This window comes from Aythya marila, assembly GCF_965140915.1.
Source record: "Aythya marila genome assembly, chromosome: 5".
In the NCBI taxonomy this organism is placed as follows: Eukaryota; Metazoa; Chordata; class Aves; order Anseriformes; family Anatidae; genus Aythya; species Aythya marila.
In genome coordinates, this window is record NC_139046.1 from 14,968,617 (window position 1) to 14,995,422 (window position 26,806).

Consider the following 26,806-nt stretch of genomic DNA (forward strand, 5'->3'; position numbering starts at 1 on the left):
GGCCAGCCAGAGCTCCCAGCTCTGCGCCTTCTCAGAGCTCCTTTTACAATATCCAGAGAACCTGAAGAGTTATTAAATTATCCCAGGATCCAAACAATTCCCAGAACAGCAATTGCTTCCCTACTCATGCGTTTGTATAAAATTTAACATACTCCACGTGGGGTTTTTCCAAATCTTTTTCACGTGCAATCCCGAAACCAAATGGAAAGGGTTATGATAAGTTTGAAGTATTTCAAAAATTGGGAAACGGTCTCCCTAATGGTGAGTGATTTGAATTTCCTGCAGCATTCTTGTTTGTTTCTTTTATTTTTGTAAGAACTGGGTTCTGGAAACTGGTCTTAAAAAAAAAAAAAAAAAAAAAAAAAAAAAAAAAAAAAGCTTCATGACTTGGCAGAGAGAAAAAAGTACGCTATGAAACATTGCAAAATAGTAGGATAATACCACCAAAAAGGCAGTGCTCTTGCAAAATAACAGCTCTTGGTGGTGAATTACAATCTCATGGTACCCTAGTGAGAGTGATTAGATGCACTAGAAAGACTGCTGAAGTAAAAGCACTTAAGGAGGAAATGTTCAGAGGAATTTGGCCCCACAAGTGGATCATGCAGAGGACACTTTGTTCCTTCCAGTGGTTCAGGTCTGTTGTGGAGACCCAGGCATCTCCAAGTACCTGAGGCTCAAGGACCTACAAATGCCAAGGAGTTGGCTAATTAATTTGTCCTCCCCAAGACAGCTCGAGGATTGTGTTTGTTGCAAGGCTGCCTCCATATCTCTCATCATCAGCTGAGCCTAACACAGGCAGGCCACAGCTCAGGAGCTGAGCAGATTGGCGACTTGCTTTTGCTTTGGGATATTTGGGCTGAGGCATTGTGCCTTCTGCAGCACCAAAACACGTGTGCCTGTCTGGGCACTGCCAAGCTGTGCTTTGGGGCCATGGAGGGAGATTAGAGAAAATAGGAAGCCTGTTGTTGTGGGAGAGGTTGGGCTTAAGGACTCTGGAGCTGATCTGTGTCTTACATTTTCCTGTTCCTGAAGCACAAACATGCTTTATGTAACGTCTGCAGGAGCTGTTGTCAGGCAGTTATGCTCAGCACCTGGAAACATGCTTCTTCCCTACTTCTACTAAGTGACTGCATTATTGCATTTGGAGAAATAAAACTGGGTTTTGCTCAGTGTCTCATTATCTATACCAGAATTTCTTATGCTTAGTTATTACCCTCACTTAGTAGCATATGTATAGAGACACTAAATGCTTGTTGCAGTATAAATATGCCTTCCACAGTATGAATTAATACAGTGATTCAAGTGGCATTAAAATGAAATGCTGTTTTGAGCCACTACATGCATTTGTAAAAGACTGTGATAAAAATAATCCTGTACAAATTGCTCAGGGGATTGCACCTGTGCTGAAGCGGAGGCTTTCCTTGGCACAGCGGGTCCAGGTGCCTGTGCCCTGGGCCAGGAGCTGTTGTGCTGTGGTGCAGGGAGCCCCAGTGGCCTGCTGCTGCTGCAGGCTGGTCTGCGAGTGCTGGCTTTGCACCACTGCTTCAGGAGCTGCTATGTCTGCTTTGTAGTATTTGCACTGACCTGTATTTCATCTGCAGAACTGCTCGATCAGTTAGTCATAATGATGCAGAAGAAATGGATTTCTATATTTTTGATACATTATATCCAGTAATCATCCAACTTTAGGACTACTTGCAAAAATAAATAATTAAAATTTAAAAAAATACAGGCATTGCCAGATTTCAGGTAGCTGTTCTTCCTTCCAAGTCAGAAAATATACTTTCTCTGTAGAAACTCATCCATGCCTTTAATGCCTGTGAAGGCTTCCAAGAGAGAAGTCCCCAGGACACTGCAGCCGATTGATTCAGCTGGGCTCAGACTGCCCAGTGCGGAGGAAGCAGGAGGGCACAATCTCCACAGGCATTCCCCAAACCTGTCCCTTATTGCAGCTTATAACCACCATGAAATCTGCCTGCAGACTGGGTGAAAGTTCATGCTAAATTTAATTGTCTTTACAGTGCTGTATTATATGAATTAGTTGGTAAAAATCAGTAAATGATGTTATGCAGGCAGCTGGAGTAACTGGAGTAGCTGGAGTGCTTCTCTTCCTTTGCACACTGGTAATCTTAATATGGAAATAACATTTTCCATGGCTTCCTGTTGGCTACGTACAAGGAATGTCTGCGTGTGGGATGGGGGTCTGTGTCTCTGGGTTTTGGCCAGAAAATCCTTGCTTTCAGAGGACAGCAGCCCGAGGGGAGAGTGGGAGTAGGGTTTTCTTCATGTAAGATGACAGTAGGTTTTCCAGCACTTCTTAAGCCTATTTGGTTGCTCTGTGCTTTGTGTAAGGAGTGGGACTAGAATAACAAAATGGTCTCTATGGGCTAGTCCCTGACTGGAGTCCTGAAGCCAATTTTAAATATGATATGGATGTTACCAGGAATAGATCCTCTCCTAGGGAATGAATGTCAGTCCTCATCAGAGCCTCTCCAGCAAATACACCGGGAGTTTTCATTTCACAACCTGTTCTACCTGGAATCAGCACCGCTTGTACTCCAGCATTCAGACACCATTTGCCCAGAAACGTATGTATTTAACAAAGTGTTAGGGCACGGTTCCCTGTGTGGCTACTGGATATAATGGGAAATGTTAATGTGCAAGTGAGTTGACCAGTCAGCTGCAGAGACGTGTGCTCTTGTCTGTGAGTTAGACAGCTGGGAAACAGCAGCTCTGGATCAGGCATTGGAGAAAGGCACAGCAATCTAGCAAGCCTCTGAAAATAACATTACTCCATGAACCTGCTTCATCCTTTAGGACTCTTGTGACGTATGATGATGATTTTAGCTTTAATTATATATCCTATCATATGGTTTATTTGAGAGAGGGAGTAGGTGCCCCATACCACACCACCCTCACTAAATCCAGTACATCCTGTTCTATTCTTTAATCTTTTCAACGTGAGGTCACTTTTTTTTGTTGTTGTTTGTTTGTTGTTTGTTTTTGTTTGTTTGTTTGTTTTAAATTGCCTTCTAGCTGTGAGAGTTAGAGCTTTGGATTTTGCCTTGTCTGCCATCTCCCCTTCCAAGAAGAATTCCCTCCTTCATGTCAGTGCAGCTCCCCTTGTCTGCACCATCCTCTGTTTCAGCAAACCCAAGAGTAGGGTAGCAGGTAGGACACCTGCCCTGATCCATAGGCACAGTTCTCTCTCTCTCTACTGTGACCTGTTGAGCATAAAGCCTACTGAAGGCTGTGGAGCAACAATTTGGATTGTTTCTGTTGCCAGACCTCAGCGTTGTATTCACAAATGGCTCATTTCCCCGACTCTAGCATGGAACAAAATACATTGGGAGCTACAGGGGAAGACATCTAATATGGTGTGAGTCCTTTTACATCACAGGCAAGAACATCAGCAGGATGGTGAGAAGCTTTCTGCAAGTGGACAAGAATTGGACGGCTCTCCCCTGTGTAAAGATGAAACTGCTAAGAGTTAAAATGGTTACAGAACTCCCTTTGTCCAGCTTCATCCAGAGCCATACTCTGCAGCTCACGCTGAGCAGTTTCTTCCACATGAATCATCTCATGGAAATGGAAGGGGCTGCTCTGGCACTGAATCCCGTGCAGCAAGCTTGATTCAATAATTAACCCTCATGATTTGTGCTGAGAAAATATTTCAGTGTTGAAAAACAAAGAGGAAGAACATTTTAATTTACAAGAAACATTGAACGCTTGGCTGGCAGTAGCTGTAGGATGCAATCCAAAACCATTTATTGTCTATTGTTATCTTTCTGTTCACTTCAGTAGAGCTGACTTTCGGGGGCTTCATTATGATTCGTGCTTATTAGTCAAGTTTTAGTATGGCAGTGCCTAAGGGCTAGCCGAGGATGGCTCTCCCTTGTTGCACAGGCACAAGGTAAGCCATCTGGGCAGCAGAGAGCTTGCAGGCTGAACAGATAAAACACGAGAATGCATCAACAGAGCCAGCAACCTCTGCATCTCGTTGCTGTTTGGGAACAGGAACAAGGGAGGGAGGGGAAAATGAGAAGCTCGGTGCAGCACACGAGAGCCTGTTACAGAATAGGAGAGGTGGCAAAAAGTTCATGAGTGCTGAGATTCCCAGGTGATGGCTTGTTAGTGGTTTGGCTTTGCAGGTGCTCACTCATTCCCCCTGTATGGATCTTTCCCAGACACTGAGCATGCATTCAGATAACCTCTCTGTGGTCTCAGCAGAACAAGTTAACTGATGCTGATTTCATCTATGTGTCTGATGCTGATTTCACCAGCTTTAGAAGATTTATATGCATACAAGTTAAGCATGTGCCAAGTGCTGTGCTAGTCTGGTGTCTGTCGGCTGCACCATACATGAACTAGGAAGGGTGTCAGGAGAGTTTTGTACTGACTAGGCTCTGCGAAGAGACACAGTGGTTGTGATTTCTGTAGCCAGTCTGGAATATACCACAAATACCAGATTCATCTCATTTGAAAGCTTTGAATTAAATCTGTTTACTGTAATGGAGCCTCCCACAACTCCCTGCCTTCTTTTTGTTTCCTGGTAGATTTTCATTTGGGGAAGTTGCAGTGCAAATGTCGTCTTTGTGCTCTCCTGAATCACGATACTGCTACATGGGTGAATTTTTTGTATTATTATTAAAAAGGAAAGCCACGTGATCATTAGCTTTTTTCTTTTGTTTCCTTAGGTTCCCTTGAATGCAATGCTGTTTGGATTTTAACCTAAAAACTTATAACTTTCCTACTTCTTATCCTTTCAGTTTCTTCGAATGCAATGACTCAGCAGCTACAGGATGAATTTGACAGTAGCGTGGAGAATGCAGAAGCTTGGATGAAGGCCATCCAAGAGAGACTGAGGATCAATGACAACACCAAGGGACCTCGATCTGCCCTAGAAGCCAGACTAAGAGAGACAGAGGTAAGGGAAGAGTGATATAATGGGTCAGAGGTGCTATCAATTGCAGTTATTGCTGCTAGCTCTGGAGTTTTCTGTTAAGAAACTCTCAGCTACCCACAGCTGCTGTAATATTGTTCCTGTGTGGATGGGCTTCTAATTTTCCATCTGCAGAATGTTTACAGACATTGTAGAAAAAGAGGAGAGCAATCTGTTATCACAGGCTTCTGAGCTTTTCAGATTATTTTGGAAGATGAGCGGGAGGTTTGGCAGGTTAAAATGTCTGCACACTTCTGTGAGCATGCTCAGACCTGAGTGGCCGCTTGCAAAAGTTGGGTATCATACAAGAGAATTTGATTATATTAGTGTTCCATGTCCTCCAGGACTGGTAAAGAAAGATTGCAAGTGTCCTAGCAATGGCTGTTCTAGAGTAATCTACTTGTCCTTTTCCATAAGACCTGGTAATAAGAGGCTTTACAGCTCCTCTTCATAATCCGTCTAATGAAAAGGCAAATGTTTTCATTTTTTCTGTTCTGACTTAATCTCTTATATAACTCCCTCACAGAGATCCCATTGCAGATTGTGCCTGTTCTCTTACTGTGATTTCACATTCATTAAGTTCAGTTTCATTAGATGTTATCTTGCTCTTATAATCTCAAAAAATGAAACACTCCTGTTTGTCCCATCAATAGCATTCATGATTAGAGGGAGTGGTGGTATTTCTATGATTAACACTGAAACTATTTTTGTACTTACCTTCAATTCTAACTAGTCTATTCTTTAAATCAATCAGCCATATCCTTTCCATCGTTATTTACCCAACAGTATTTGGTTTTGTATCTACTAATGTTTGGACAGCATCTTCTGAAGTTTAACAGCTCTAAGGAAACCTAGCAGGCATACGTGGAGAGCGAGGTACCTTATACCATAGCATAGCAATGTCTTTTTTCCTAACTGTGGCTCACTGAAGGCTGGATCTTGCCTCTGGACTAATTTAGAGACTCTGCATGGAGTGATGGATGATGGCTAGATTTACATGTCAGTCATGAGAATCTGAAGTATTTCCTCATGGGCTATGGATTTATTTCTGCCCTTAAATAATTTCCATTCTTTCCTTTTGTCTGGGAAACTGATATATGCAGTCTCTAGAAATATGCAGGAAGCACAAGAACTTGAGTAAGGAGAGTGGTAGTTTGGCAAAGGGGGTGTAATCATGGCAGAGACATAAGGTTTAGAGGTTTTTGGTGATTTAATATGGCTGAACTGAAGCCTGTTGACTTCTGTGGGATTTGGAGCAGTTTTGCAACATGACCAAAATCAGGTTAGAAGAGTTTGTTAATTCAGACTTCAGAACTGCATCATTCTAAAGACAAACAAGTGTCTATTTTCTCTTTGTGTGTACATTATCCACCTCCTGCTCTCTCATCCTGCCTTACTGATGGGCTTGGCTTGCCTGTCTCCTCACTATGTGCTCACTGCTTCACGTATTGGCTGATTTTAAATCCTGTCATCATTTTTCAGTTCCTTTTTTGCATCTGGCTTGCTTTTTTTTTTTTTTTTCATGCTTCCTTCCTGTGGTTTACCTTCTGTTAATTTATTAATGAAAATGTCAGCCAACGATAGCAATCATTTAAACATATTTGAAAAATGCCTGTACAGCCACTGCTTTCTCTCTGGCTGTTGTTTGCTTTCACTTCAAGCGCTGGAAAAATGTCAGGCTTTTAACACAGCTTTCCTTTAAATTTTTCCTGTTGGGTGAGAGATGTGGCTTTTATTTTCTTTTCCTACCCTATCCTTCGACCTTCTTTCTTGGATTATTTTAATCACATAGTTGGTCAAAACACCTGCTTGTAAGTAACATGCAGATGTGCTTTGTTCATGCCAGAAGACCAGTCTTTTCCCAGAATGTGAGGCTGGAAGTTCAAAGGCCTGTGATTTGGTCTCACCTTTGCAATAACTGACTTGGTTTATTTTTTTTTCCTTTGAACAAATCCCGTGGGCCTTATCTTTCCAAAAGTAGTTGCTAAGTTTGAACCTCTCCATGTTTTCAAAACAGAAACCTTTTCCCTCAAGCTTGAAAGCCTGCTGTGTGTTAGGAGTCTGTGGAAGAACAGCAGGAAAAACCAATCCAATGGTATCAGAGGATTGGCTAAAATAACACTAAAAGCTGGCATCCAAGTTTAGACATAGTTATTCTGCAATACTGTACAAAGTTGTGCTGATTTTCTGTGTTCAGGTAAAGAAAGAGAGTTTGCCTCAGATTAGATGGCTTAACTTTCAGTTCTTGGCTTTCTGATTTGTTCAAGATACACTTTTTCAGCAATTCATAACTTAGCAATTTAGGGTCAAAGCAAAATTTGGTAGCAGACAGGAAATTCTATTAGTTAGCTTCTCTTGGTTTATTTTCGGAGCCAACCTTTATTTGCATTAGGAGGCCTTTCAAATACACTTCATGATTTCTTACAGTACAGCTTAGAATGGAGATGTGGAGATTGCTTCTTTTTAGCTAACAAAATGTTTTTCAATTCCTACATGGTTTTCAATTCAATTAAGTCCTTTAGGATGTTTAAGAAAAAACAAATCTGAAGAAAATTTCTTAATTTCCACTCAGGAAAAGCTTTGCAGCAGGGACTATATGATTGCTAGAAAAAGCAAAAGTTAAATTTCATCAGTTATGCTTTCTTTCTTTTCAAACTTTCAGTCTCATTTGTTTTTCCCACAGAAAATATGTGCTCTGGAACCAGAAGGCAGCTTGAAAATTGACTTGATTCTTGTGAAGGCAGATGCTGCTCTTCGTAGCATCAGTGAGGATAAGAAGCGTGAAGTATTATCTAAATTGAGACACATTAAAGCCTTGTGGGAAGAGACAGCCATATACATCACTCATTGTCACAGGTAAGACGAGTGTACTCTGCACAAGGCTGCTTTTTGGGTTGAAGCAAGTTATTTCATCCAGTGCTTTTGTAAAGTGACTGTCTCTGTCTTCTGCCTGGATTGCAGGTAGCAGTCGCTGCTAACTACAGTTGCTGCTAATCCATTAGCATTTGGGAGTTTGGAGGGCAGTAGTGGCGATAGAGTTGGTGGAAACTCAGCTCACTCTCCCTTCATAGCCAGCCCATCTCATGGACTTCAGCAATGAATTTTGTTGGCATAGATACCTTCCTTTTACAGGATATTTCTTCCACAGATTAGGAAGGACCTGGGAAGTAAATTGTGACCTTCTGAAATCAGAGCATCTTAAAGGACAAGGCTCTCAGCATTTTTTTCTTTGAATGCCTTTTGAGCTTGCCAGTTTCCACTGGTCCCACTATGATTTCATTTAACTCATCTCTCTTGTTCTTCCCAACAGCCGCATTGAATGGGTCTGGCTGCACTGGAGTGAGTACCTGAAAGCCCAGGATGAGTTTTATGCATGGATTCACAACATGAGGGTGACCTTGGAGCCTGACATTGAGTTGCAGCTTGGCTTAAAGGAGAAGCAGTGGCAGCTGAGCCATGCTCAAGTTCTGCTGAATGATGTCTTAAATCAGTCAGTTTTGCTGGAAAGACTGCTAGAAGAAGCTGCTTCCTTGTTCAACAGGATAGGTGACCCCAGCGTTGATGAGGATGTTCAGAAGAAAATGAGGGTGGAATATGAAGGAATCAAGGAAGAAGCCCAGGTACACCGATTAACAACGGGAGGTGTTCAGATTTCATCAATATGCAGTATCGTTTACTATCTGTGTTTCTTGGCTGATGGGCTTACCTGGTAGGACTGCAAAAAGAAGCAGAGCTGAGGATCCCTTTTCTTTCAGTCAGTGGGCTAGCTGTAACATTTATGATTTTTGTATAGCCAGGTACAAAGCATCCATTCACAGGGCCAGGGAATATCACAAGCTTGCACACTAATTGGTGGTTGTTAAATTAATTTCAGATCCAGAGCTGTGCTCTCCACCTGTAGCACTGGGAAGCACTGGGATGGAGTCAGCTGCAGCCCGACACTGAACTCAGCTGGCCAGTCCCAGTACGAGTTCCATTAAACATAGATATTAATTTGTGCTTGATGCTAATCTTCCAGCTTAACCAGTTATTAGGCTGGTATAAGATGTTGTAGTTATCTTTCGGTGCCAGTGATTTCCTTTGACCCTGTTCCTGGGTAAAGAAACTAGGATAAAGACAGGATTGGAGCATGTGGCATGGCTAAGGGGTAGAAACTTGCAAGTGGGCAGAAAAGTTCAGTTGCTTACTAACTTGTATTAATAGAAACACCCAAAAGAATATTTGAAATATATATAAACTCATATAGGATATAGAGCTTCTTAAAATCTAATTTGTGCCTCATAGTAGCTTCCAACAAACCCACAGGCTTGATTTAAGTGATGCAAATACAAATAATTTCCATCTCATTTGCTCTATCTGGCCCCGACATAATGTTGCCTTCTATTTGTTCCCACATCACAACTCAGAGCTGGAGCAATGTATGCTATCCGTCCCTAGGTGCTGTTGTAACAAAGGTTAGTTTCGGATCACACTGGAAGAACAACACTGGGGTGCTCATACCATTTGCTCTGCTTGCTCTATAGATACTGTCTTCTGTTAAAAAAAAAAAAAAAAAAAAAAAAAAAGAAAGAAAAAAAAAACAGCTGGCAGCTTTCATGAACATGATATTCTTTTTTTTTTTAATATATAATAAAAATGTTAAAACTGCTGCTAATAAGTCTCTCTAGAAAACAGAATATTAAGAAATTTTGTATCTGCAGCTGCTGCAGAGAGGCTGTAAAACCACTAGCAGAATTGCAAGTCAATGTTGATTATTTATTTGTAAAGGTATGTCTCTTCATAATGAGGCAACTGGTTTTATGAATAAGACAGTTTCTTGGAATTCAGATGTCCTCTATCTAGATTACCATTTAAAATTCTCATTCAGTCCCTTTTAACCAACATTTGTGTTTAGTTTGGAAGCAGGAGACAGTCATTAGACATTTTAATAAGGCCGCTCTTTCAAACAAGTGATTTGAGTACTCAGAACCTGAATGTGACCTTTCTAGTCTGGTTTTACACAGTTTAATTTCTCTGACTGACTTGGAAGTATGCTGGTGTAAATTAGATCAGGAAGTGTCTCATAGTAGATAAAATATGTTTTTATGTCTCCAGCCAGAAAAAGCTTTTCTTTGGCATTGGTTACAAATACCACATTTCACAGAAAGATGGGGTGAGAAAATCCAGCTAAGAAATCCCTTTCAGGAGGTATGAAATAAAGAAGGGGGTTGGGAAGACTTGGATTTTGCAGCTGAGGTAAATGCAGAGTTCATTAGGTAATGTCAAGATTGCAGACATGTTGGAAAGCAGAAAAATAGTTAAGGAAGCCCTGCCACCTCTCCCACCAGGAGAGAGGAATGAATGAAAGAGACACAGGAGTTGTAAGGGGATTGCTCCAGCCCCTCACATGATGAGAGTCCAGGCTAAATGTGAATTGCAGACGCCAGCTGAATGCCTGAGCTGCCTGCCACAGGAGGAATCCTGCTTTCTGTAGATTACACTTGTGTTGAGGAGCATTTTTAGATCCCGTGCAGTTGTCCAGCCCTATCGAGTACAAGCTCTTGGACAGAGATTATTAAACAGTTTAGTGGTTTTCTTGTGACATTGCTTTGCTTCTCTGGTATGCGTAAACTTTTTTTTTTTCTCCTCATAGTGCTAACGTGCCCTTATTTCCAAATTTTAGAAATTTTTCTTTTAATTACATCAATAGAGTTATTTTTAGATGTGGCAGCCATTCCCTAAATGCTTTCCCTTGCCTGATAAAATATCAATATGCAGATGTAGATGGTTGTGGGATTTAGCATAAATTGTGACTGAAGATGATAAGAAAATGTAGTTAGTCAAATATATCAAATATGCCTCAGCACACCGATTTTTATCCATGTTGTCTCTGTTAACTCAAGCCTAGATATTTATAATGCCAGCTCCCCTGTACCTCATAGCTACTAAGACTGAATGCAGCTGGAGAGGCTACAGGAGCTTTCTGTACTTGATCTGGGAGAGGGATTTAGAGCAGGAACTTCCTTTATATGCTCCAAATTGCCTTCCGAAAGAGGTTTGTTTGCCTTTGCTGATTGTAAGGGGACCTTAGGGGAGAGTGTTTCCTATGCCTCCGTTCAGCCTCTGTGAGTACCCAGGGCTGAGCGGATCCTGCCCAGACACGTTTCTTCCCCTTGCAGCCCATGGTGGACCCATTCTTTTCCTGCCAGGCTCTCATTCTTTCCAGGGCCAAATCCTTGCTGAATATACCTCCTCATGTTAACCATGTGCATGTGGAGATGGAGTTTAACACTGCCCTACTTCCCAAACAGCTAATCTAACAGAAGCAAGTGATGTCATTTTTCCCATCATTTTTCCCATCCTTTCCCTGCCTAATGTCTTGGTGGGGGAAATTCAGACAGTTTTTTGTCAGCCTTTTGCTTGACAGCTAGCACAGTGTATCCACGTATGTGTCATCTCTTCCTTATGGACGAGCTGTTTTCAGACTGTGCACTCCTTTGTTTTGACTGAATAGCCTGTGCCAGGGTGGGTCATTTCTACTTCCTTTTTAACCCTCTATATGTTAAAAACAGGCCTTTGAATTTAATAATAGCTCTGCTTTGATATTCTGGTTCATTCCCTTTCGGACTTCTATCTAAATTAGCCTAATTCCCTGGAAACAATAAACTTGGGCTCATGTGCTTCAGTTTGATGTTTGGATCCAGCACACCATTATAATGAATGCACTCCTCAGGTCCCTAACTCAGGTCAAAGTTTCACCTCCATGCGCATCTGCAGACTTGAGAACCAAGGCAAGGGGACACAGCAAATGGGTGCAGAGTTTTGCTGGATACATCTCGGCCACAGAAGTCTGTAGTAATAATTCTGCTTTTTGGTCTGTTGCCTACACCTGTGCTTGCATTAAATCAGCAGAAATGAGAAGTCAGTGTGGAAAAGAGAGAGCTGTGCTGCCACCTGCAGAGTGGCAGCTTTGTACTGTGCCGTGGGCATAACCTGTCCCAAGGTTAAAGGCAAAGGCCCAGTGGGACCACCATTCCAAATTCCATATTACACAAAATGAAACTCACCCTACTGTTAATGACAGCACAGCCTGTCAAGGGTGCTGCTACAAGCACAACGTATATTCCACAGAGGGCTTTTTTTTTTTTTTTTTTCCCCATAGCGTAACAGAATTGCATTTCATGCCACCTGGTAAAGGGCAAAAAAACATCAATCTGATTTGTAGGAAATAGTACTAGGTTGGATATTAAATTACTGGAACAACAGAACAAGATTGCTTATGATTCATGTATAATATCCTTCAGCAAACACAAAACCTCAGCTAACAAAGAAGGATAGACTAAGCAATGTAATTTTGCCCTGTGAGTGGTGCCAGGCTGGATCAGTGGGGAGCAATTCCCGAAGTGCAGGCCGCTGTAAGATCAGGGATTATTTTCCTACCAGAGAGGAACCTGTAGTTTGTGTCCTTGGGTACAAGCCTGCAGGGCTGAGAGACCCTGCAGGACAGCTGGGACAAGCCTTTATGCACCCTCATGTCCTGCTTTCTGAGATGAACCATGAAGTCCTCTGCAGGCCAAGTACTACTGGGGCTTGTGGAAAGGGGCTCTTGTTTAAAAGAGCCAGATAAGCACTGTCCTCACAGCTTCTGATGTCTCTTGTTACAGAGCAGAGTGAAACTGCTTGAAAAGATAACCAACGAGCACGAGCGGTACAACGCTAACGTCAACCAGTTTCAATCATGGCTGAATGGTGTGACAGAAAGATTAAACTGCTGCACTGGGGAAGCAACTAAGTCTTCAGCAGAGGACAAGCTAAAGGCACTGAAGGTCCTTAAATGAAATAACTCTGACAATGAAGCAGGCCTGTGTGTTCTCCATACCTTTATATGTTTCTCAAACTGCACAAGGATGTATTTAAGACAAGAATTGCACAAACAAAATAAGGTGGTAGTTGTTGTAATGTTGGTGAAGAGTTATTGCAGGTCTGGAAATCGTTAGTATATATGGTTCTCCTGATGGTATCAGGAGTTTCAGGCTGTTTTTTTTTGTTGTTGTTGTTTGTTTGTTTGTTTTGTTTTGTGGTGGTGTTTTTTATTTTGTTTTGTTTTCCTTAAAGCCAGCTCTTCTACAGTTATGTGGTTCTTCGAGCATCTTGTCCTTTTAAACTTTTTAAGTGAAATTATATTCGGTAAATATGTTCCAAATAGAGCCTGAAGGCACACGGGTCTTGAGTGTATAGAGCTGGTGATAAAAATAACAGTTTTGAGAACATTTTTTAATATTTTAGTACTATCTCTTAAACTGTTCAGCTTTAAATCTCATAGATTTGTTTGCCTGCAGTTCCTGTTTTCTCCATCAGGGACCTCAGATGACAAGCGTTTCTGAAAATCGAGCCAATATTTTCAGAATTATGGCAGGTAGTATTACTCTAGTATTACTCAGAAGGCAGTCAGATGACCAGCCCTGGCTCTTCTGGTCACTTAAAAAAAAAAAAAAAAAAAAAAAAAAAGAGAGAGAGAGAATTTTATTCTTGAAATAAGAAGTGATGAATGAAATATGTACAACTAGGAGAGGTGGTCTTGTTTTCCTACCGCTTTTACCTTTTTCCTAGTTTCCAATTCCTACAGATAATGTTTATGTAACTTCTTTCTGCAGGAAATTACCAAAGCCATCAGGAGTGGTGGGAAGAAATGGAAGCACCTTGAAAATCAATGTGCAGAGGTGATTCAGAATACCTCCCCGTTGGGAGCTGAGAGAATGAAGGATGAACTTGAAGAGCTGAAAAAAGCCCTGGAGAAGTTGAAACTGCTGAGCAGTGAGGAGGAGGAAAGATTGCTCAAGATCCAACAGTCAGAAAGTGCCTACAAGTCCCAAGTCAGACAATTAGAAGCAGATATCCAGGAATTCAAAAAAGACCTACAGAAACTAGAAAATGACCTGAACGTTGGGGAAAGGGAAAAGACTGAAGATGAGTTTGTAGCTCAGTGGAGAAAATGCAATGTAAGTTGCTGTCCTTCGAATGCTTAGCAATAGCAGGTATCAAATGTAGTCATAGATTGAATACACAGAGTCACATCCAGCTGCCTGCCCCATTGTTTACAGATTATAAGGACAGAGTAGTAGTATATATGAAACAAACTGACTAAAGTGTGAATACCAGCCATGGAATCAAATACTCTAACCTTTATCTCACTGCACAGTAGGGAGAAGGACTGGAAGATGATTTGGCATTTTGTATTTTGAGTTCATAGGGAAAATATGCAAAAGGAGAACAATACAGAACAAACAACATAATTTGCTCTACTTATAAAGAAGTAGGAAAAATAATGCCTCACTGTATATACAAATATATACATACATTCATATACATACAAATGTGTCCTTATAAGTACACATACCTTGGGGGTTTTTGGAAGGCCATTTTTATGTTATATCCTTCATCTGTGTAAGGTGGGTACGTGTATTACGTGTATTCCCCTACCATCAAACACAACTATTTTTTTAAAGTCCCACATTTGTAATAATCCAGCATTTACAGCAAAATCAGTCTGTTGGAAAAAGGAGTGCAAAAATTTATTTGCACATAAAGTACATAAGAATCTTTACCAGTTGTTTCATCTTAAAAGGTTGGTTTTGCATTTATCATCTCTTTCCAAAATACTTTTCATAGCTATTCATATGTCCAGAACTCAGCAGGACTAGAGGGGGAAAATAATATGTAAAAATTTTTAAAAAAATAATAATAAAAAAATCCACTAAATACAGATTGGTTCGATCCAATTACAGCTACATTTTTTTGTTGGTTTAGTTTCCTTACATCAGCATAGAATTAATGTTCTATATTTATGGATGTTTCAGAAAGATGTGTTCCTGCAAACAGAGGTGGTTAAGATTATTCCAGACATGCATCTTGTTATACAGTGCAATCAGTGAACTGAAACTGGGTCTAGCTGTGATTCACTGTTCAAACAGCAAACCCCACCGATCAGATGCCAGAGGGTAGGCAGTGGGGCAGAGAGGAAGGACAGCAGAGATCACCTACAGGAACAAAACAGTTCCTGAGAATATTTTCTACTTTATCAAATTTCATATTCATTACAGCAAGGAAAAAAGGCATCGGAAAGGGGACTTTTCGTTAGCAACATGAATACTTTGAGAGACAGCCTTAGCACTTCATTTCATTTTCCAGACAGTACGTATGGTGTGACCTGTTTGTTATTTTTGTGATTAAGGCAACAAGAGCAGTTCTGGCTGCAGAAGAATCGAAGATTGAGAGGCTGAAGGCTCAGCTTAAGGATCTGCTACAGTTTTCCCAAGATGTGCAGCCACACACTGAGAGTGTTGTCTCTGCCATACGGGACTATCAAAGGTAGAGAGAAGTCTGACTATGGAGGGGGGGAGCAATCTCTCAGGAATTGAAGGGATTGAGAGGGACCTTGTAAAAAAGAGAGAAGCCATACAATTGTAGGTTATGGGTGGAAAATAAGTTTTTCTTTTTATTTTTTTTTTCTTTTTTATTTTTCTTTTTTCTTCTTTTATTTTTTCTTTTTTCTTTTTTCCTAATTAAATCTGCCTCCACATTTCAATAAGCCTGTAATTTTAGCCATTTGCTAGGAGTTGTAGGTTTCTGGAAGTTTTCATGCAGTGATTTTGTGTCATTGATGTCGTGTATGGTTTGAAGAAAATTAGATTGTTGGCAGCTAATTTGATTTTCTTAGTCTTGTATAATAATAATTCATGTGCTTTGCTTGCCTTTCATGACAGCAACTAGAAAATCAGGACAGGAGCTGTAGTAGTTCAGAACAATTATGGCCCTTCCTTTTTGAGTCTGCGGTGATGACTCATCGGCCTTAGCAATTACTTGGCAGAGTTTATTCCCCTTCTGACTGCATGCATGCGTAATTCCTGTTTTTGTCTTGCCTTGGAATGGGTTAAATTTTGAAAGTTTAGCCTCTTCCTAGACTTCAGTGTTTCCGTTTCCAGGCTGTCTGGAATCAGGAAGTCAGGAAGTAAAGAAGCTGTAGCGAATTTTGCAACTGCAACTAGAAAAAGGATTTTTTTTTTAATTTTATTTTTATTTTTATTTTTATTTTTATTTTTATTTTTATTTTTATTTTTATTTTTATTTTATTTTTTTTAGGAAAAAGGCCAGTTTTTGTGGTTACATGCTTTTTCTACTGTACACAATATTATTTTCCTCTGTCAAGTGCAGAGTATACTGCCTAGCTGGGAGAGGTTTTTCCCTCCAGCTTTCTTCCAAAGCTTCTTTGCAAATTCTGGCAGCTTCATGCTGAGCTCAGCAGGGCCAGCAGAGGAAACGGCAAGGTAGGTGTAATGTCAGTGCTTTCCTTTTGCGGAGCTTTCAGCTTCTGCAAACTTGTATTTGTTTAGCTTTGTAATGTCCCAGTGACACAAGTAAGATTATTCTTTCTGGCTTTATAGACAGGCAGAATTAATCGTGATTACCTTGGAAGCCTGTTCTTGACTACTTATCCCGTGAATTCTCGCGATACAGTTCCCATGTGCACATGCAGTTTGGGCTGCATTCTGCCATGTTTGATAGGACTCAGCAAACTGTCAGGAAAGCTTAGAAAAACAGGAGGCAGATGCATGGGTGTGTCTCTGCTAGGCCTTGTTACTCAGCTGTATCTTGGATAAGCCTTTGTAAGAGAAGCCTGGATACTAAATAAATGTGTGCTGATTTATATATTATACACACATACACACATATGTATACACATATATATACACACAGAGAGGTAGATAGGTATGTGTATACATATATATATTTATTTGTATTTTTCCAGAATCATATATATAAATGTATATAAATACAAGAGCTTCTGCAAATGTGGTTCTTCAAAATTTTAAAAATCTAGATTTGAAGACAAAAAATGATTACATATTTTCCTTTTGTTATAGGTAAGTTAGGGTGATCATAGTTTTCTTAATACAATTTTTATATGTAAAACTACAGACAACTGTAGTTAAATTCTAGATACCTTTGGCTTGTTCCTCCCAAAAGTCAATGAGACTGCTCTGGTAATATAATCTGGTAAATCATGCTGCTGATATCAGCCAAGAAAGATGACATGCAAGGGGAAATCACTGCTAAAAACACAAAGTAGTTCCTGATACACAGTTGTACAAAAATAAAAATGTGTCTTGGGACATCTAAATGAAGTTTTGTCAGACCTTTCTGACTGACACAACAGCTGTCAGTATGTAACACCAGGCTCAGACAGTAAAAAAGACTGAGGCTTTTGTGTTGGATATGGTTTACACCCAAAGATTGTGTTAATTCATGCTTCAATGAATGGGATATTTGGATTTATATTTCTTTGTAATTTTTCTCACAGCTGTCACTTTATCCTTGCAGTGTTAGAGGGAAGACATCTAAAACGAGTACCGACATAGAAACTCAACTGAGGAAAGTTTTCCAAAATCCCCTGCAAGATTTTGAACAGTGGAAGGCGTCCGTCCAGATGCTCCTGGAGTCTCCAGAGCCATCGCTGGCTCAGATTGAGGTAGCAAACCTGTTACTAAATTCAGAAACTAATGCTTGGTATGTGTTTGTCCAAGCTATGCCAGCAGCTGCCTGTGTACAGCTGCCAAACAGCAGCAGCTGGAAGGGTCTTTCCTGTATGATATGAAACCCCACAGCATAGAGTTCAGCTCAAGATATTCTGTAGCAGAATATCTTATTTTCTGCCTTTCCCTGGTTAATTGGAGTTGTCAGCTGAATAGGCCGAAATGCTAGGTGTCTTTAACAATGTTGATAAAACTGTTTAGCCTTAATCCAAATCTTCCTGGACGGGAAGTCTGTGGACTCTCTAATGAGTGTGTAGTGATGTAGTTGTGGGATTAAAATGCATGATTTCTGCATGCACCCAGGAAGGTGTGTTTGTTACTTTGTCATCCCTGTAATCTCCAGAATAGCTGTATCTGTGAACAGGGATGGAGTTTACCCTTGGGATGAGCATTCAAGCTGTCCTTTCTGTTGGTTGTTTAGGCCTCTCCTCTGCACAGACAACTCTTTCCATAGCACAGCTTTCTTCTATTTCTGTTCACAAAATGGATGCAGCCCTGGTGCTTCTAACATTATCAGGAAGACTTTTCCTTTAACTGGGCACTGTCCAGGTACCTTCTGTTACCCCTTGTCGGCCCAGCATGCTGTTTTTACCTGAATTTGTCCTACTGCTTTGGTTGTGTGACTCGTGTGAGAATAATACGGTTATGTTATGATTTGTTTGTTTGTTTGTTATGATTCCACTGGAAGAATTGTTTTCCTTTAGGTTGCTCTAGCTGAAAGCTCCCAGTTCAAAGAAAAGTTAATGACATTACAGTTGAAGAAATATTTGCTAAACAATATCTTTGGTGAGGAAAATGCTAAATCTTTCCTGTCAGAAGTAGCTGAAGCTTCAAAGGAGAGAGAAATACTACACAAACATCTGTTACAAACCAAAAGCAAACTCCAGGTGAGCTTCAAAACACATATGCAGACTTTGCCTGTGACAAAGATCAATCTGTTACTAAGCCAGTTTTATAGAAATAAATTTAGTATGAATCAGTTGGGCCTAATCTATTTTCCTAGGCTAATCAAATATTCAAATAAATTTATGGCCTGTTGCATAGTGTGGCATAGTATTTGTTCTGAGTATGAAATGGACATTAACAAAGATAGTGCCAAGGGATGGATACTGAATGCTGATTGTTTTTTATTCTTTCTCTCCTAGAATTTGATATCACAACATGAGGACTTTGATGTTGATTTTGCACCTTTGCAGATGAAATTATCTGCCATCAAAGCCAAATTAGATCTGGAGCATGAACAACAGCCAGACCTCTTGGGTAAAAAGACACAGCTCCAGAGACTCCAGGTACATTACAGCAATGCTTGACCTTGATGTGCTCCTGGTCATGTTTAATTAGTGTTAGAAACTCAGGACCGTGTCCCCTAAATAGAGCTAGTTTTTCCACCAAAAAAAATGTATCCTTCTGCTATGTACTGAGAATGAAACTGCATGAGATAAACTGTACCTTCCTCCCTTCATAAGCAGGGAGTTTCCATTGTCCCACCTCCCTTCACATCCCTGCTTCCTGCTGTTTACCTTCTCTCAGCTTTGACACTTGCCCAATTTACACCAAGACCTAATTCAGATGGACCTAATTACAATGTTTAATGTTTTGAACTTGTTCAGCAAAGGGTCCAACATGCTCAGTGGGACTAGGTAGCTGGGAAAGGGGAGAGAAGGGATGAAAAGGAAGAGAGAAGGGGGCATCAACGTTCCTTTTGGCCATGGTGAGGTATGGAGATATGGTGATATGCTATTTCGCCTTTGTTGACTGCACAGTTGTCAGTACTTACCCAACTGTAGTATGTATCCTCTGGCAGCTTTTCTGCATCTTGTTGTCTTTGTTATCAACAGGTGACACATAAGAACATCCATCCATTTATTTCAGAACTATTTACTTCTAGACATCAAACAATTAATTTTCTTAATGACAGGGTTTTTTTGTTTGTTTGTTTTTGTTTTTGTTTTTGTTTTTTGTGCCCTCACACTCAACCGGAATTTTCTTTAGTGATTATTTGGTAAAGGGCCACACCACATATTAGCACATAGCCTTTACACAGTCTGTCTTTTCCACTGCAGATGATCCAAGATGACTTGGCAGAGCTTACAATTCAAATGGAAGAGGTAGAGAAACTGGTCCAGTCAAACCCGACACATAAGCATGAAATGGATCAACTTTTGTCTGATGCTCAAGCCATGAAAAGATCACTGGAGGTAACACATGGAAGAGTTTTTGGTTGCAGGAGGAGTTACCAGTTGCCCCATTTAAAATAAATAAATAAATAAATACTTAAAATCTTTGAGCATATGAGATTATAAACTAAGACAGATATATTCATTTCAAGTGAAGAGGGCACTAAATTCTTATGACTTTGATAACTCTTCCAGGATTCTCTAGTTATCTGTAATGTAATTTCCCTTCAGGAGGGATTACCTTCCACATATATTTTTTTATATAGATAAATTATTTCTGGAGAGGGCCTGAGATTTCTGACAAATAGATCTGATAGTTACATTATTATGGAGGTGCTTGGACTTGTTCACTGATTCTTGGATAGAGCTATAGTACCAAGCCAATAGTTTTTTTCTTGTGTAGCTTTGTGACCTGAAAGCTGATGTGTTGCATCTTCACAAGTACTAGTTTTGACCTGAGACTTTCTGTAGCTTGTAAACATAGTTATAAAACGACCTTTCAAAACAGTCTCAGAGGAATAGCTTATGAAATGACCTTAGTTATGGAGAGCAACATAAAATAACTTATCATAAAATGTTACCATAATATACACTGTTGAATTTTAGTTTCAATCTCAATAATCCCATTTATCATTGAACTGGACTTTTTGAAAAAGAAATAAATCTGTACAGTCATTTCTGTACAGTCATAGTAAAAGATGTATTTAATATTGATTGAAGTATAAAAAAGCCATGTTCTTTATTCTGTTTCAGCTGGAAAAAAAAAAAAAAAAGGAGCTATTCTAGTGCTTAATGCCCCCATGTGGTTGAATTCAGGTCTGCACGAGCTTTTAGGTGTCTATGCCACTGATAGTGAAAGATTTCTGTGTCTTGTTAACAGCTGTTTGTTTCCTTTCTGCCCATGAGATTCTGTCTTAGCAGTCACAGTGTTAGATCTAGCAGTAAAAGCGCTTTTTGTCTGTGTTCAATTGCTGACATATTTTTATCATTTGCAGATGATGATCCAGCAGACTGAAGACCATGTTCAGAAGCACTGGGCATTTAATGACAAACTCTCTGACCTCCAGCAGTGGATCACAGCAACCACAGGGAAGATCAGCTCCTACCAGGGTGCTGCTGGAGAGCAGAGCACTGAGAGCAGGATGGCAGACCTTAAGGTGAGAAAGGCATCTTAGTGTAAGATGCTGCAAAGTTGAATAAGTAACATTCAGACATTATGAGAAGGGGTTTTACAGCAAGGGGCTCCAAGCTGAGGGGAGTGGTGATGTTTGTTCTTCCTGAGATAACTTTTGCTGCTGCTGTCTCCCTGCTTTGCCATGTGCTGTGGGATATGGACCTAGGTACAAGACAAGAACAGTGAGAAATAGACAAAGAACTGAAGAAATGGATAAAATTTTATCGAAGGACTAGTGGTTTTGAAATGTTATACCTATCTTTGTCTGTATGTATGCATCAATACACTGAATATTACCATGTTAGCTATCCTTATACTGTGTTGAAACAAGCAATTCCACAGTGTTTTTTTTTTTTTTTTTTTTTTTTTCTTTTTTCCCCTATTAGCAGTATTTTGCATGCTAGATTCACTCTGCCAGCTTACCTCAGCTGGCAGCTTTTGCCTTCACATGGGAAACTAAAATATCTCAAGGGAAGGCTAGAGAAGGGATGCACTGACAGCTTAGGCCCTTTAAGTTTTGCTATCAGCTCTTTGACTTATGTTGGCTCTTTGCAAGAATCCTCAGCGTATCTTTTTTCCCGCTAGGTATGTTCTAGCTAGTGCCAACAGAACCAGCATAGTCCTGGACTGAACATGGCCTTCAGTCTCACATAGCCTCTGCTTTACCCAGGATACCTAGAAGTAACTGTAAGGGCTGTGCGTTTCAGAGATGGATAGCAGAGTTTCCAGATAAGGAGATCCAGCTGTACCTTGTAGAAGCTCATGGCCAGCTGGTCATGGAGAATTCTTCCCCAGAGGAGACCACCCATATCCAGGCTGAGCTGGATCAGCTGAAGGAGTCTTGGAGATCACTGAAAAAAATGACAGCTGGGTAAGTGTTCATGTATGTTTTCCTCAAGTCCCTTCAACGGTCTGCTCCTTACTGCTGTATGACCAGAAATACTTGGTGCTTTATGCTCTGTGCTGTAAAAGTGAACAACTATGTCGCAACGCTGGGGTGCAGGATGAGATTTTATTTCATTGTTTGTAATTTGGAAATCATGACTTTGAAGAAAATCATCTTAGAAAATCCAAGGACCAGAGTAGTCTCTGAAGCTGCCTTTTCCATGCTTGGAGCAGGCAGTACCTCCTTAGGGTCTGGCTCACCCTTGTGCAGCAGCCCATGTCAAAGGAAATAGGACATAGACTGGGTGATATCTGCTGTTGTTCCTCACCTGTCCATTCTCTTTGCTGTCTGGTCCAGAGCTATCTCAAAGGAGGCTATGTCTGTGCTAGCTTGTGACTTTTGCAAACCTGCAGGAGTCGAAGAAGAGCTAAAACCCTCCCTTAGCTGGCAAATGTGGACTTACTTATTTTGTCCTCGCTGTGCAATGTCAAACTGCTCTTCAGGCCTGTTAGTCTGTATTAAAATTTAATACTGTGCTACTTGTGAGTGTGTGTGTGTGTGTGTGTGTGTATTCACATGTAGTGACAGGACAAGCATAAAAATGACCTAAATTGAGGAAGGCCTAATTGTACTTCTTGCTGTTTCCAGACTGGGAGGTGTATTGTCAAGGAAGTACATTTTTTGGACACTCACTTCACCCAGTGAAGGAAAATAAAACACTCCAATGAAAAATTTAGAATTAGAGGACTGGTGCTGCTTTGAGACAATTCTGTCTTGATCTTATTTTGTTAAAAAGATGATGGAAATAACTGTAACATTAATAAATTGTAATAGTTTTATTTCACTACAGACATCTCCCATACCCCAGTCAAAATATGTGCATCTCACTGTTAGAGGTCTCACTGAACTGATCCCTTTGATTTTGTGTTTTCAAGTATTCTCAAAAGGCGGCAGTTAAATAGACCAGTGGCTGATAAGAAGAAGAAGAAAATAGCATCTGTGGACAGCAGACACATGTCAGGACCTGCATCCCGTCTTTTAGATCCCAACTATAAGCAGGTGAGAGGGGGACTTTGAGTCTGCCTTTGTTATCAGTTTCACAAGAACAATTTCATCGACTTCATTTGATACTATGGGTTATAAGCTTGGAGGTTGAGATCTTGCAATCAGGCCTTCAGAAGAAACATCTGACTTAACAGTAATGGATTATTTTGTTGCTGTTGTTCTGTAACCTAGGAGAGGATAGGAGAAGGACAAAATACAAGTAGCCACCTTGCGCTCCTACATGACTTTGAAGAGTGGTTACAAGGAGAAAACATCACACTGTTCAAAATTCTTGCTGCAACTTCATATTCCACAGAGGAAATCAAGGCACGCCGTAACAAACTGGAGGTTAGTTTTCCAGACAGCGATTGAAATAAAAGCATCTCCATAAAGAATGTTATTTTAAAAAAGTACACTTCCTGCATTAGGAGACTCCAGTGCTACAGAGAAACTAGTAAGCTCAGGACTTTAGGACAAGTATTTTGCTCATAATAAGAAAGATCTGCCAGAGCCAGAGTGGTAGAAAGGAAAGGAGCAGCCTGGCCTGTAGATGTTGGACAGAACATTTCTAGCATGGTACAGCAAAGATGTTCATTAAAATAAGCTGATTTAAAATCAGTGTTTGGTATTTGACATTACTGTTTTAGATTTGTTTGAATGAACTAACAAAGCATGCTGTAAAAAATGAAACAAATAAAGATATCCAAAGCTGCATGGGTACTGCAGATGAGTGAACCATTAATTCAAGCCAAAAAAAAAAAAAACAACAACAAAAAAAAAAAAAAAACACACACACAAAAAAAAAAAAAAAGGATAGAAATAAATATGCTGTTCCAGAATACCCAGTAGTTTGATTTAGTACCACTGGTTTTTTAAGTGTTAGATTTTAAAAGTAAGATCTTCTTGAATTCCGAGTTACTGGTGTAACTTTGCCTGCAGAAACTGCAGGCTCGTGTGCCTGATGGTCAGCGTCGCTTTGAGAACCTTCTTCATCTTCATCCTGTCATTGGTGACTCTGAAGGCCTAGAGGACCTGCGTTACCGATGGATGCTTTACAAATCTCACCTGAAAGATTACACGAGTTTGCCGGTAGGTGACAGCACTCAATTTGCTGATCTCTGCTTTTGCTCATTCAGCTTGCTGCAAATTTCTAGTCCCAAATCACCAGCACAGTTATGTTTGCTTAATTAAAATCTTCCTTAGTAAATGCCATACAAGACAGAGCAAATATAGCTATGTATTTATAAACATAAGCATGAACCTTCTTGTATTAAAATAAAAGTTGCACACTAGTTTTTTCACTTTATAAGCAATGCTCTGAATATTTCTTAGAGTGGAAGGTTCCAAACAGAACAATAATTAGCCATTGTCAAAAATGCACACAATTGGGGATGGTGAGGTTTTTGCATGTGAGTATTTTGGTTATATACCTTGTTCTGGGCAAATGGATTTCTAGCTTTTTGCCCTTTCTCTGTACAACATGTTCTCTTGAATTATTTTTTTGAACAGTTCCTGTGGTAAGAATATATTCATTATTTGTGTCTTTCCTGCTAGAAGACAGTGATCAGAATAGCCACTGACTGAACTAACTCAGAAAGTAACAATGCACAGGAGGACCTTGTGCTATGTATGTCCTTTTTGAAACTGTCTTCATGAGCTAAGGATGTAGAATGGGATAAGGACAGGTATTTTTAAAGAACAACTGCAATATATTTTAATGTGTGAACCAAATGTTTAAAGACTTTATAGAGTTATTACATTTCAGATATAATAAGGATGGCAATTCATCCCAATATGTAAGATATTCTGAGTTAGCATAAACATACATAATTATTAAGAGTTTTTTCTAACTTAACGTTGTCTGTTCAAAATACCTTAATCAGAGGACTTGACTTTCCAGTTGTACATTTGACACTTTCTATACAGAACTTGAACACCTGAAAAAAATGAAACCCCAGCAATTTTTCTGCTTTAGGAAACCTTGGTTTCAAATCCAGAAATTACTTAAAACACAAATCCTTTAAAGTTCACAGAAGGTATTCATGACCTTTGCTAATCAAAAACATATTTCTTAGATTTCATTGCCACTGATTATAACGAGTAATGTTTTTTTTTGACCAAAACCTCATGTAAGTATAAGCATAGTCAATAGGTGTCAGTAAAATCAAACTTATTGGTAGGAGAACATTTCATCTGATTCATAGTCGAGAACCTAAAAGCATTTTAGCTTTCTGCCTAATATGTGTTAAAAAAGTCGTTAAAAAAAATCACCTGCTGGTTCACTCTATCCAGATGACCATGAATTTAAAGAAACATCCCATATGAGGTGAATACTAATTTATAGGCTCCACTGGGATCTTAAGTTCACATTTTTTTTCTTTTTCTTTTTTTTTTTTTAACAGAGTATGAGATCTTCAGAAGAACCAGACAGATTCAGAAAGGTATGAGAGTTTCATTAAACTAATATATATATATATATGTGTGTGTATATATATATATATATACGTATGTATGTATATTTTACCAGACATTTCACAGATAATTATTTTAAATTATTTTTTTTCAAGATTCTTAATAACCAAATAATTTCAAGAATGTGTCTTAAAAAAATGAAGTTTTCTCCCCCTTTTTTTTTTTTCTTTTTCTTTTTTTTCTTTATCCATAGAATCCATCTCCTCTATGCTATGCTATATGAACTTTATTCATTTTTTCAAAAGATACTAAGGAAGACTTAATATCTTTCTCTAAAGGACTTAGGGACTAAGTGCCTAAATAACCTTGAAATTGAGACTTCTGATTCCTTTAGACACTTCAGAAAAATTGCTTTGGATCATTGAGCTGACTTTCTTACTAATGCAGAAAAACAGAAAGTAAAGAGATTTGCCTAATATTATTAGACTAAATCCTTACTCTAAGCAGCAAAATTCCTCCTGTGAAGAGTTACTTTTGGAAGTGATGACATAAGAAACAGAAGCAGCACAGCAGATGATAAGGACAAGCTTAAAGAAAACAAAATACTGCCAGCTTCTTACTTAACCTAAGAAGCTTTTCTGATCCACTTTTCATAAGTCAGGGAGTGTTTCTGTTGAGCTGGACAGTCCTTTCTCTCTGTCAGATTTACTCTGTTTACAGAGAGATAGCTTCTACTTTGCACTGTTATCTCACTTTCCCTGTGTTTTCAGAAGGAATAGAATAAGGCTGTATTTGCCCAATACACGGTCAATTGGATGAATAATGTGTTGCATGAACATAATCACATAATTATCTTAAACTAAACCAAGCCCTTGATTTTCCTTGTTGCAACATCTCTTTTGAAAAGACCAATATTTAAAGTGTAATACAGTGCAGCTCTAGTATGGTGAGAGGTCGAGATTTCTTCATTCAGAGATATTTGTTTGATGCTCAGATGTGGAGAAGCAACTCCCATGTTTTTCCCTGGTGAAATAGTGACTTATTCCTGGTAGTTTTCACACATCACCTAAATAGTTTTGGCTACAGTTCAGCCTTCCCGAAAACCCCCAAAGACTTTCCATTCTTGCCTGTCTGGCTCAGCATTAGTTGATTAGTAATGCAGTAAAGTTGACAGTATTTTGCAGGTTGGAAAAACAATGTGACATCTTAATACTTGGTGTAGGCTGAACCAAACATTTAGTAGTGTTGCCTTTCCCTAGAGGGATTGTCCAGAAGACTGACCAAGGAATTCTCTGCTTTCATACGATTCAGTTGGCTAGAGTTGTCTGGGGAGGAGTGGAGTGAGGAATAAAAACCAAAAACAGTTAAAAAACAAACAAACAAAACAAAAAAAAAAAAAAAAACCAAAGCATATGAGCAAACAAACAAAAAATCCCTCTGGGCATCAGCCCATCTTCACTGAGCAATTAGCTGTCACTTTGTAATTCATCTGTCCCACCTGCCTTGGGGTAGGTGGTATTTGTTCCTCAACCTCTCTAATAGAGACTGAAATCTGCTGTTAATTTTCAAGGATATTGAAATAACATAATGGCAGACAGCAAA

At 39.6% G+C, this 26,806-nt stretch overlaps 1 protein-coding gene across 9 annotated transcripts in view; it reads left to right on the forward strand.

Annotated features, from left to right (window-relative positions):
- Positions 1-26,806, forward strand: part of SYNE3 (spectrin repeat containing nuclear envelope family member 3) — a 73,902-nt gene that overhangs the window by 26,059 nt on the left and 21,037 nt on the right. For 8 of the 9 annotated variants that reach the window (XM_082761524.1, XM_082761517.1, XM_082761520.1 and 5 more), the window contains 16 exons: positions 4,770-4,927; positions 7,626-7,798; positions 8,253-8,562; positions 12,586-12,747; positions 13,576-13,920; positions 15,153-15,289; positions 17,300-17,447; positions 18,216-18,398; positions 18,657-18,800; positions 19,575-19,709; positions 20,684-20,845; positions 21,570-21,733; positions 22,684-22,807; positions 22,985-23,140; positions 23,732-23,881; positions 25,195-25,233. In XM_082761524.1, the coding sequence (XP_082617650.1) occupies positions 4,784-4,927; positions 7,626-7,798; positions 8,253-8,562; positions 12,586-12,747; positions 13,576-13,920; positions 15,153-15,289; positions 17,300-17,447; positions 18,216-18,398; positions 18,657-18,800; positions 19,575-19,709; positions 20,684-20,845; positions 21,570-21,733; positions 22,684-22,807; positions 22,985-23,140; positions 23,732-23,881; positions 25,195-25,233 (2,676 nt within the window). In that variant the 5' untranslated portion in view covers positions 4,770-4,783. The remainder of the gene's footprint in view (positions 1-4,769; positions 4,928-7,625; positions 7,799-8,252; positions 8,563-12,585; positions 12,748-13,575; positions 13,921-15,152; positions 15,290-17,299; positions 17,448-18,215; positions 18,399-18,656; positions 18,801-19,574; positions 19,710-20,683; positions 20,846-21,569; positions 21,734-22,683; positions 22,808-22,984; positions 23,141-23,731; positions 23,882-25,194; positions 25,234-26,806) is intronic. The other variant, XM_082761523.1, reaches the window with a different exon arrangement.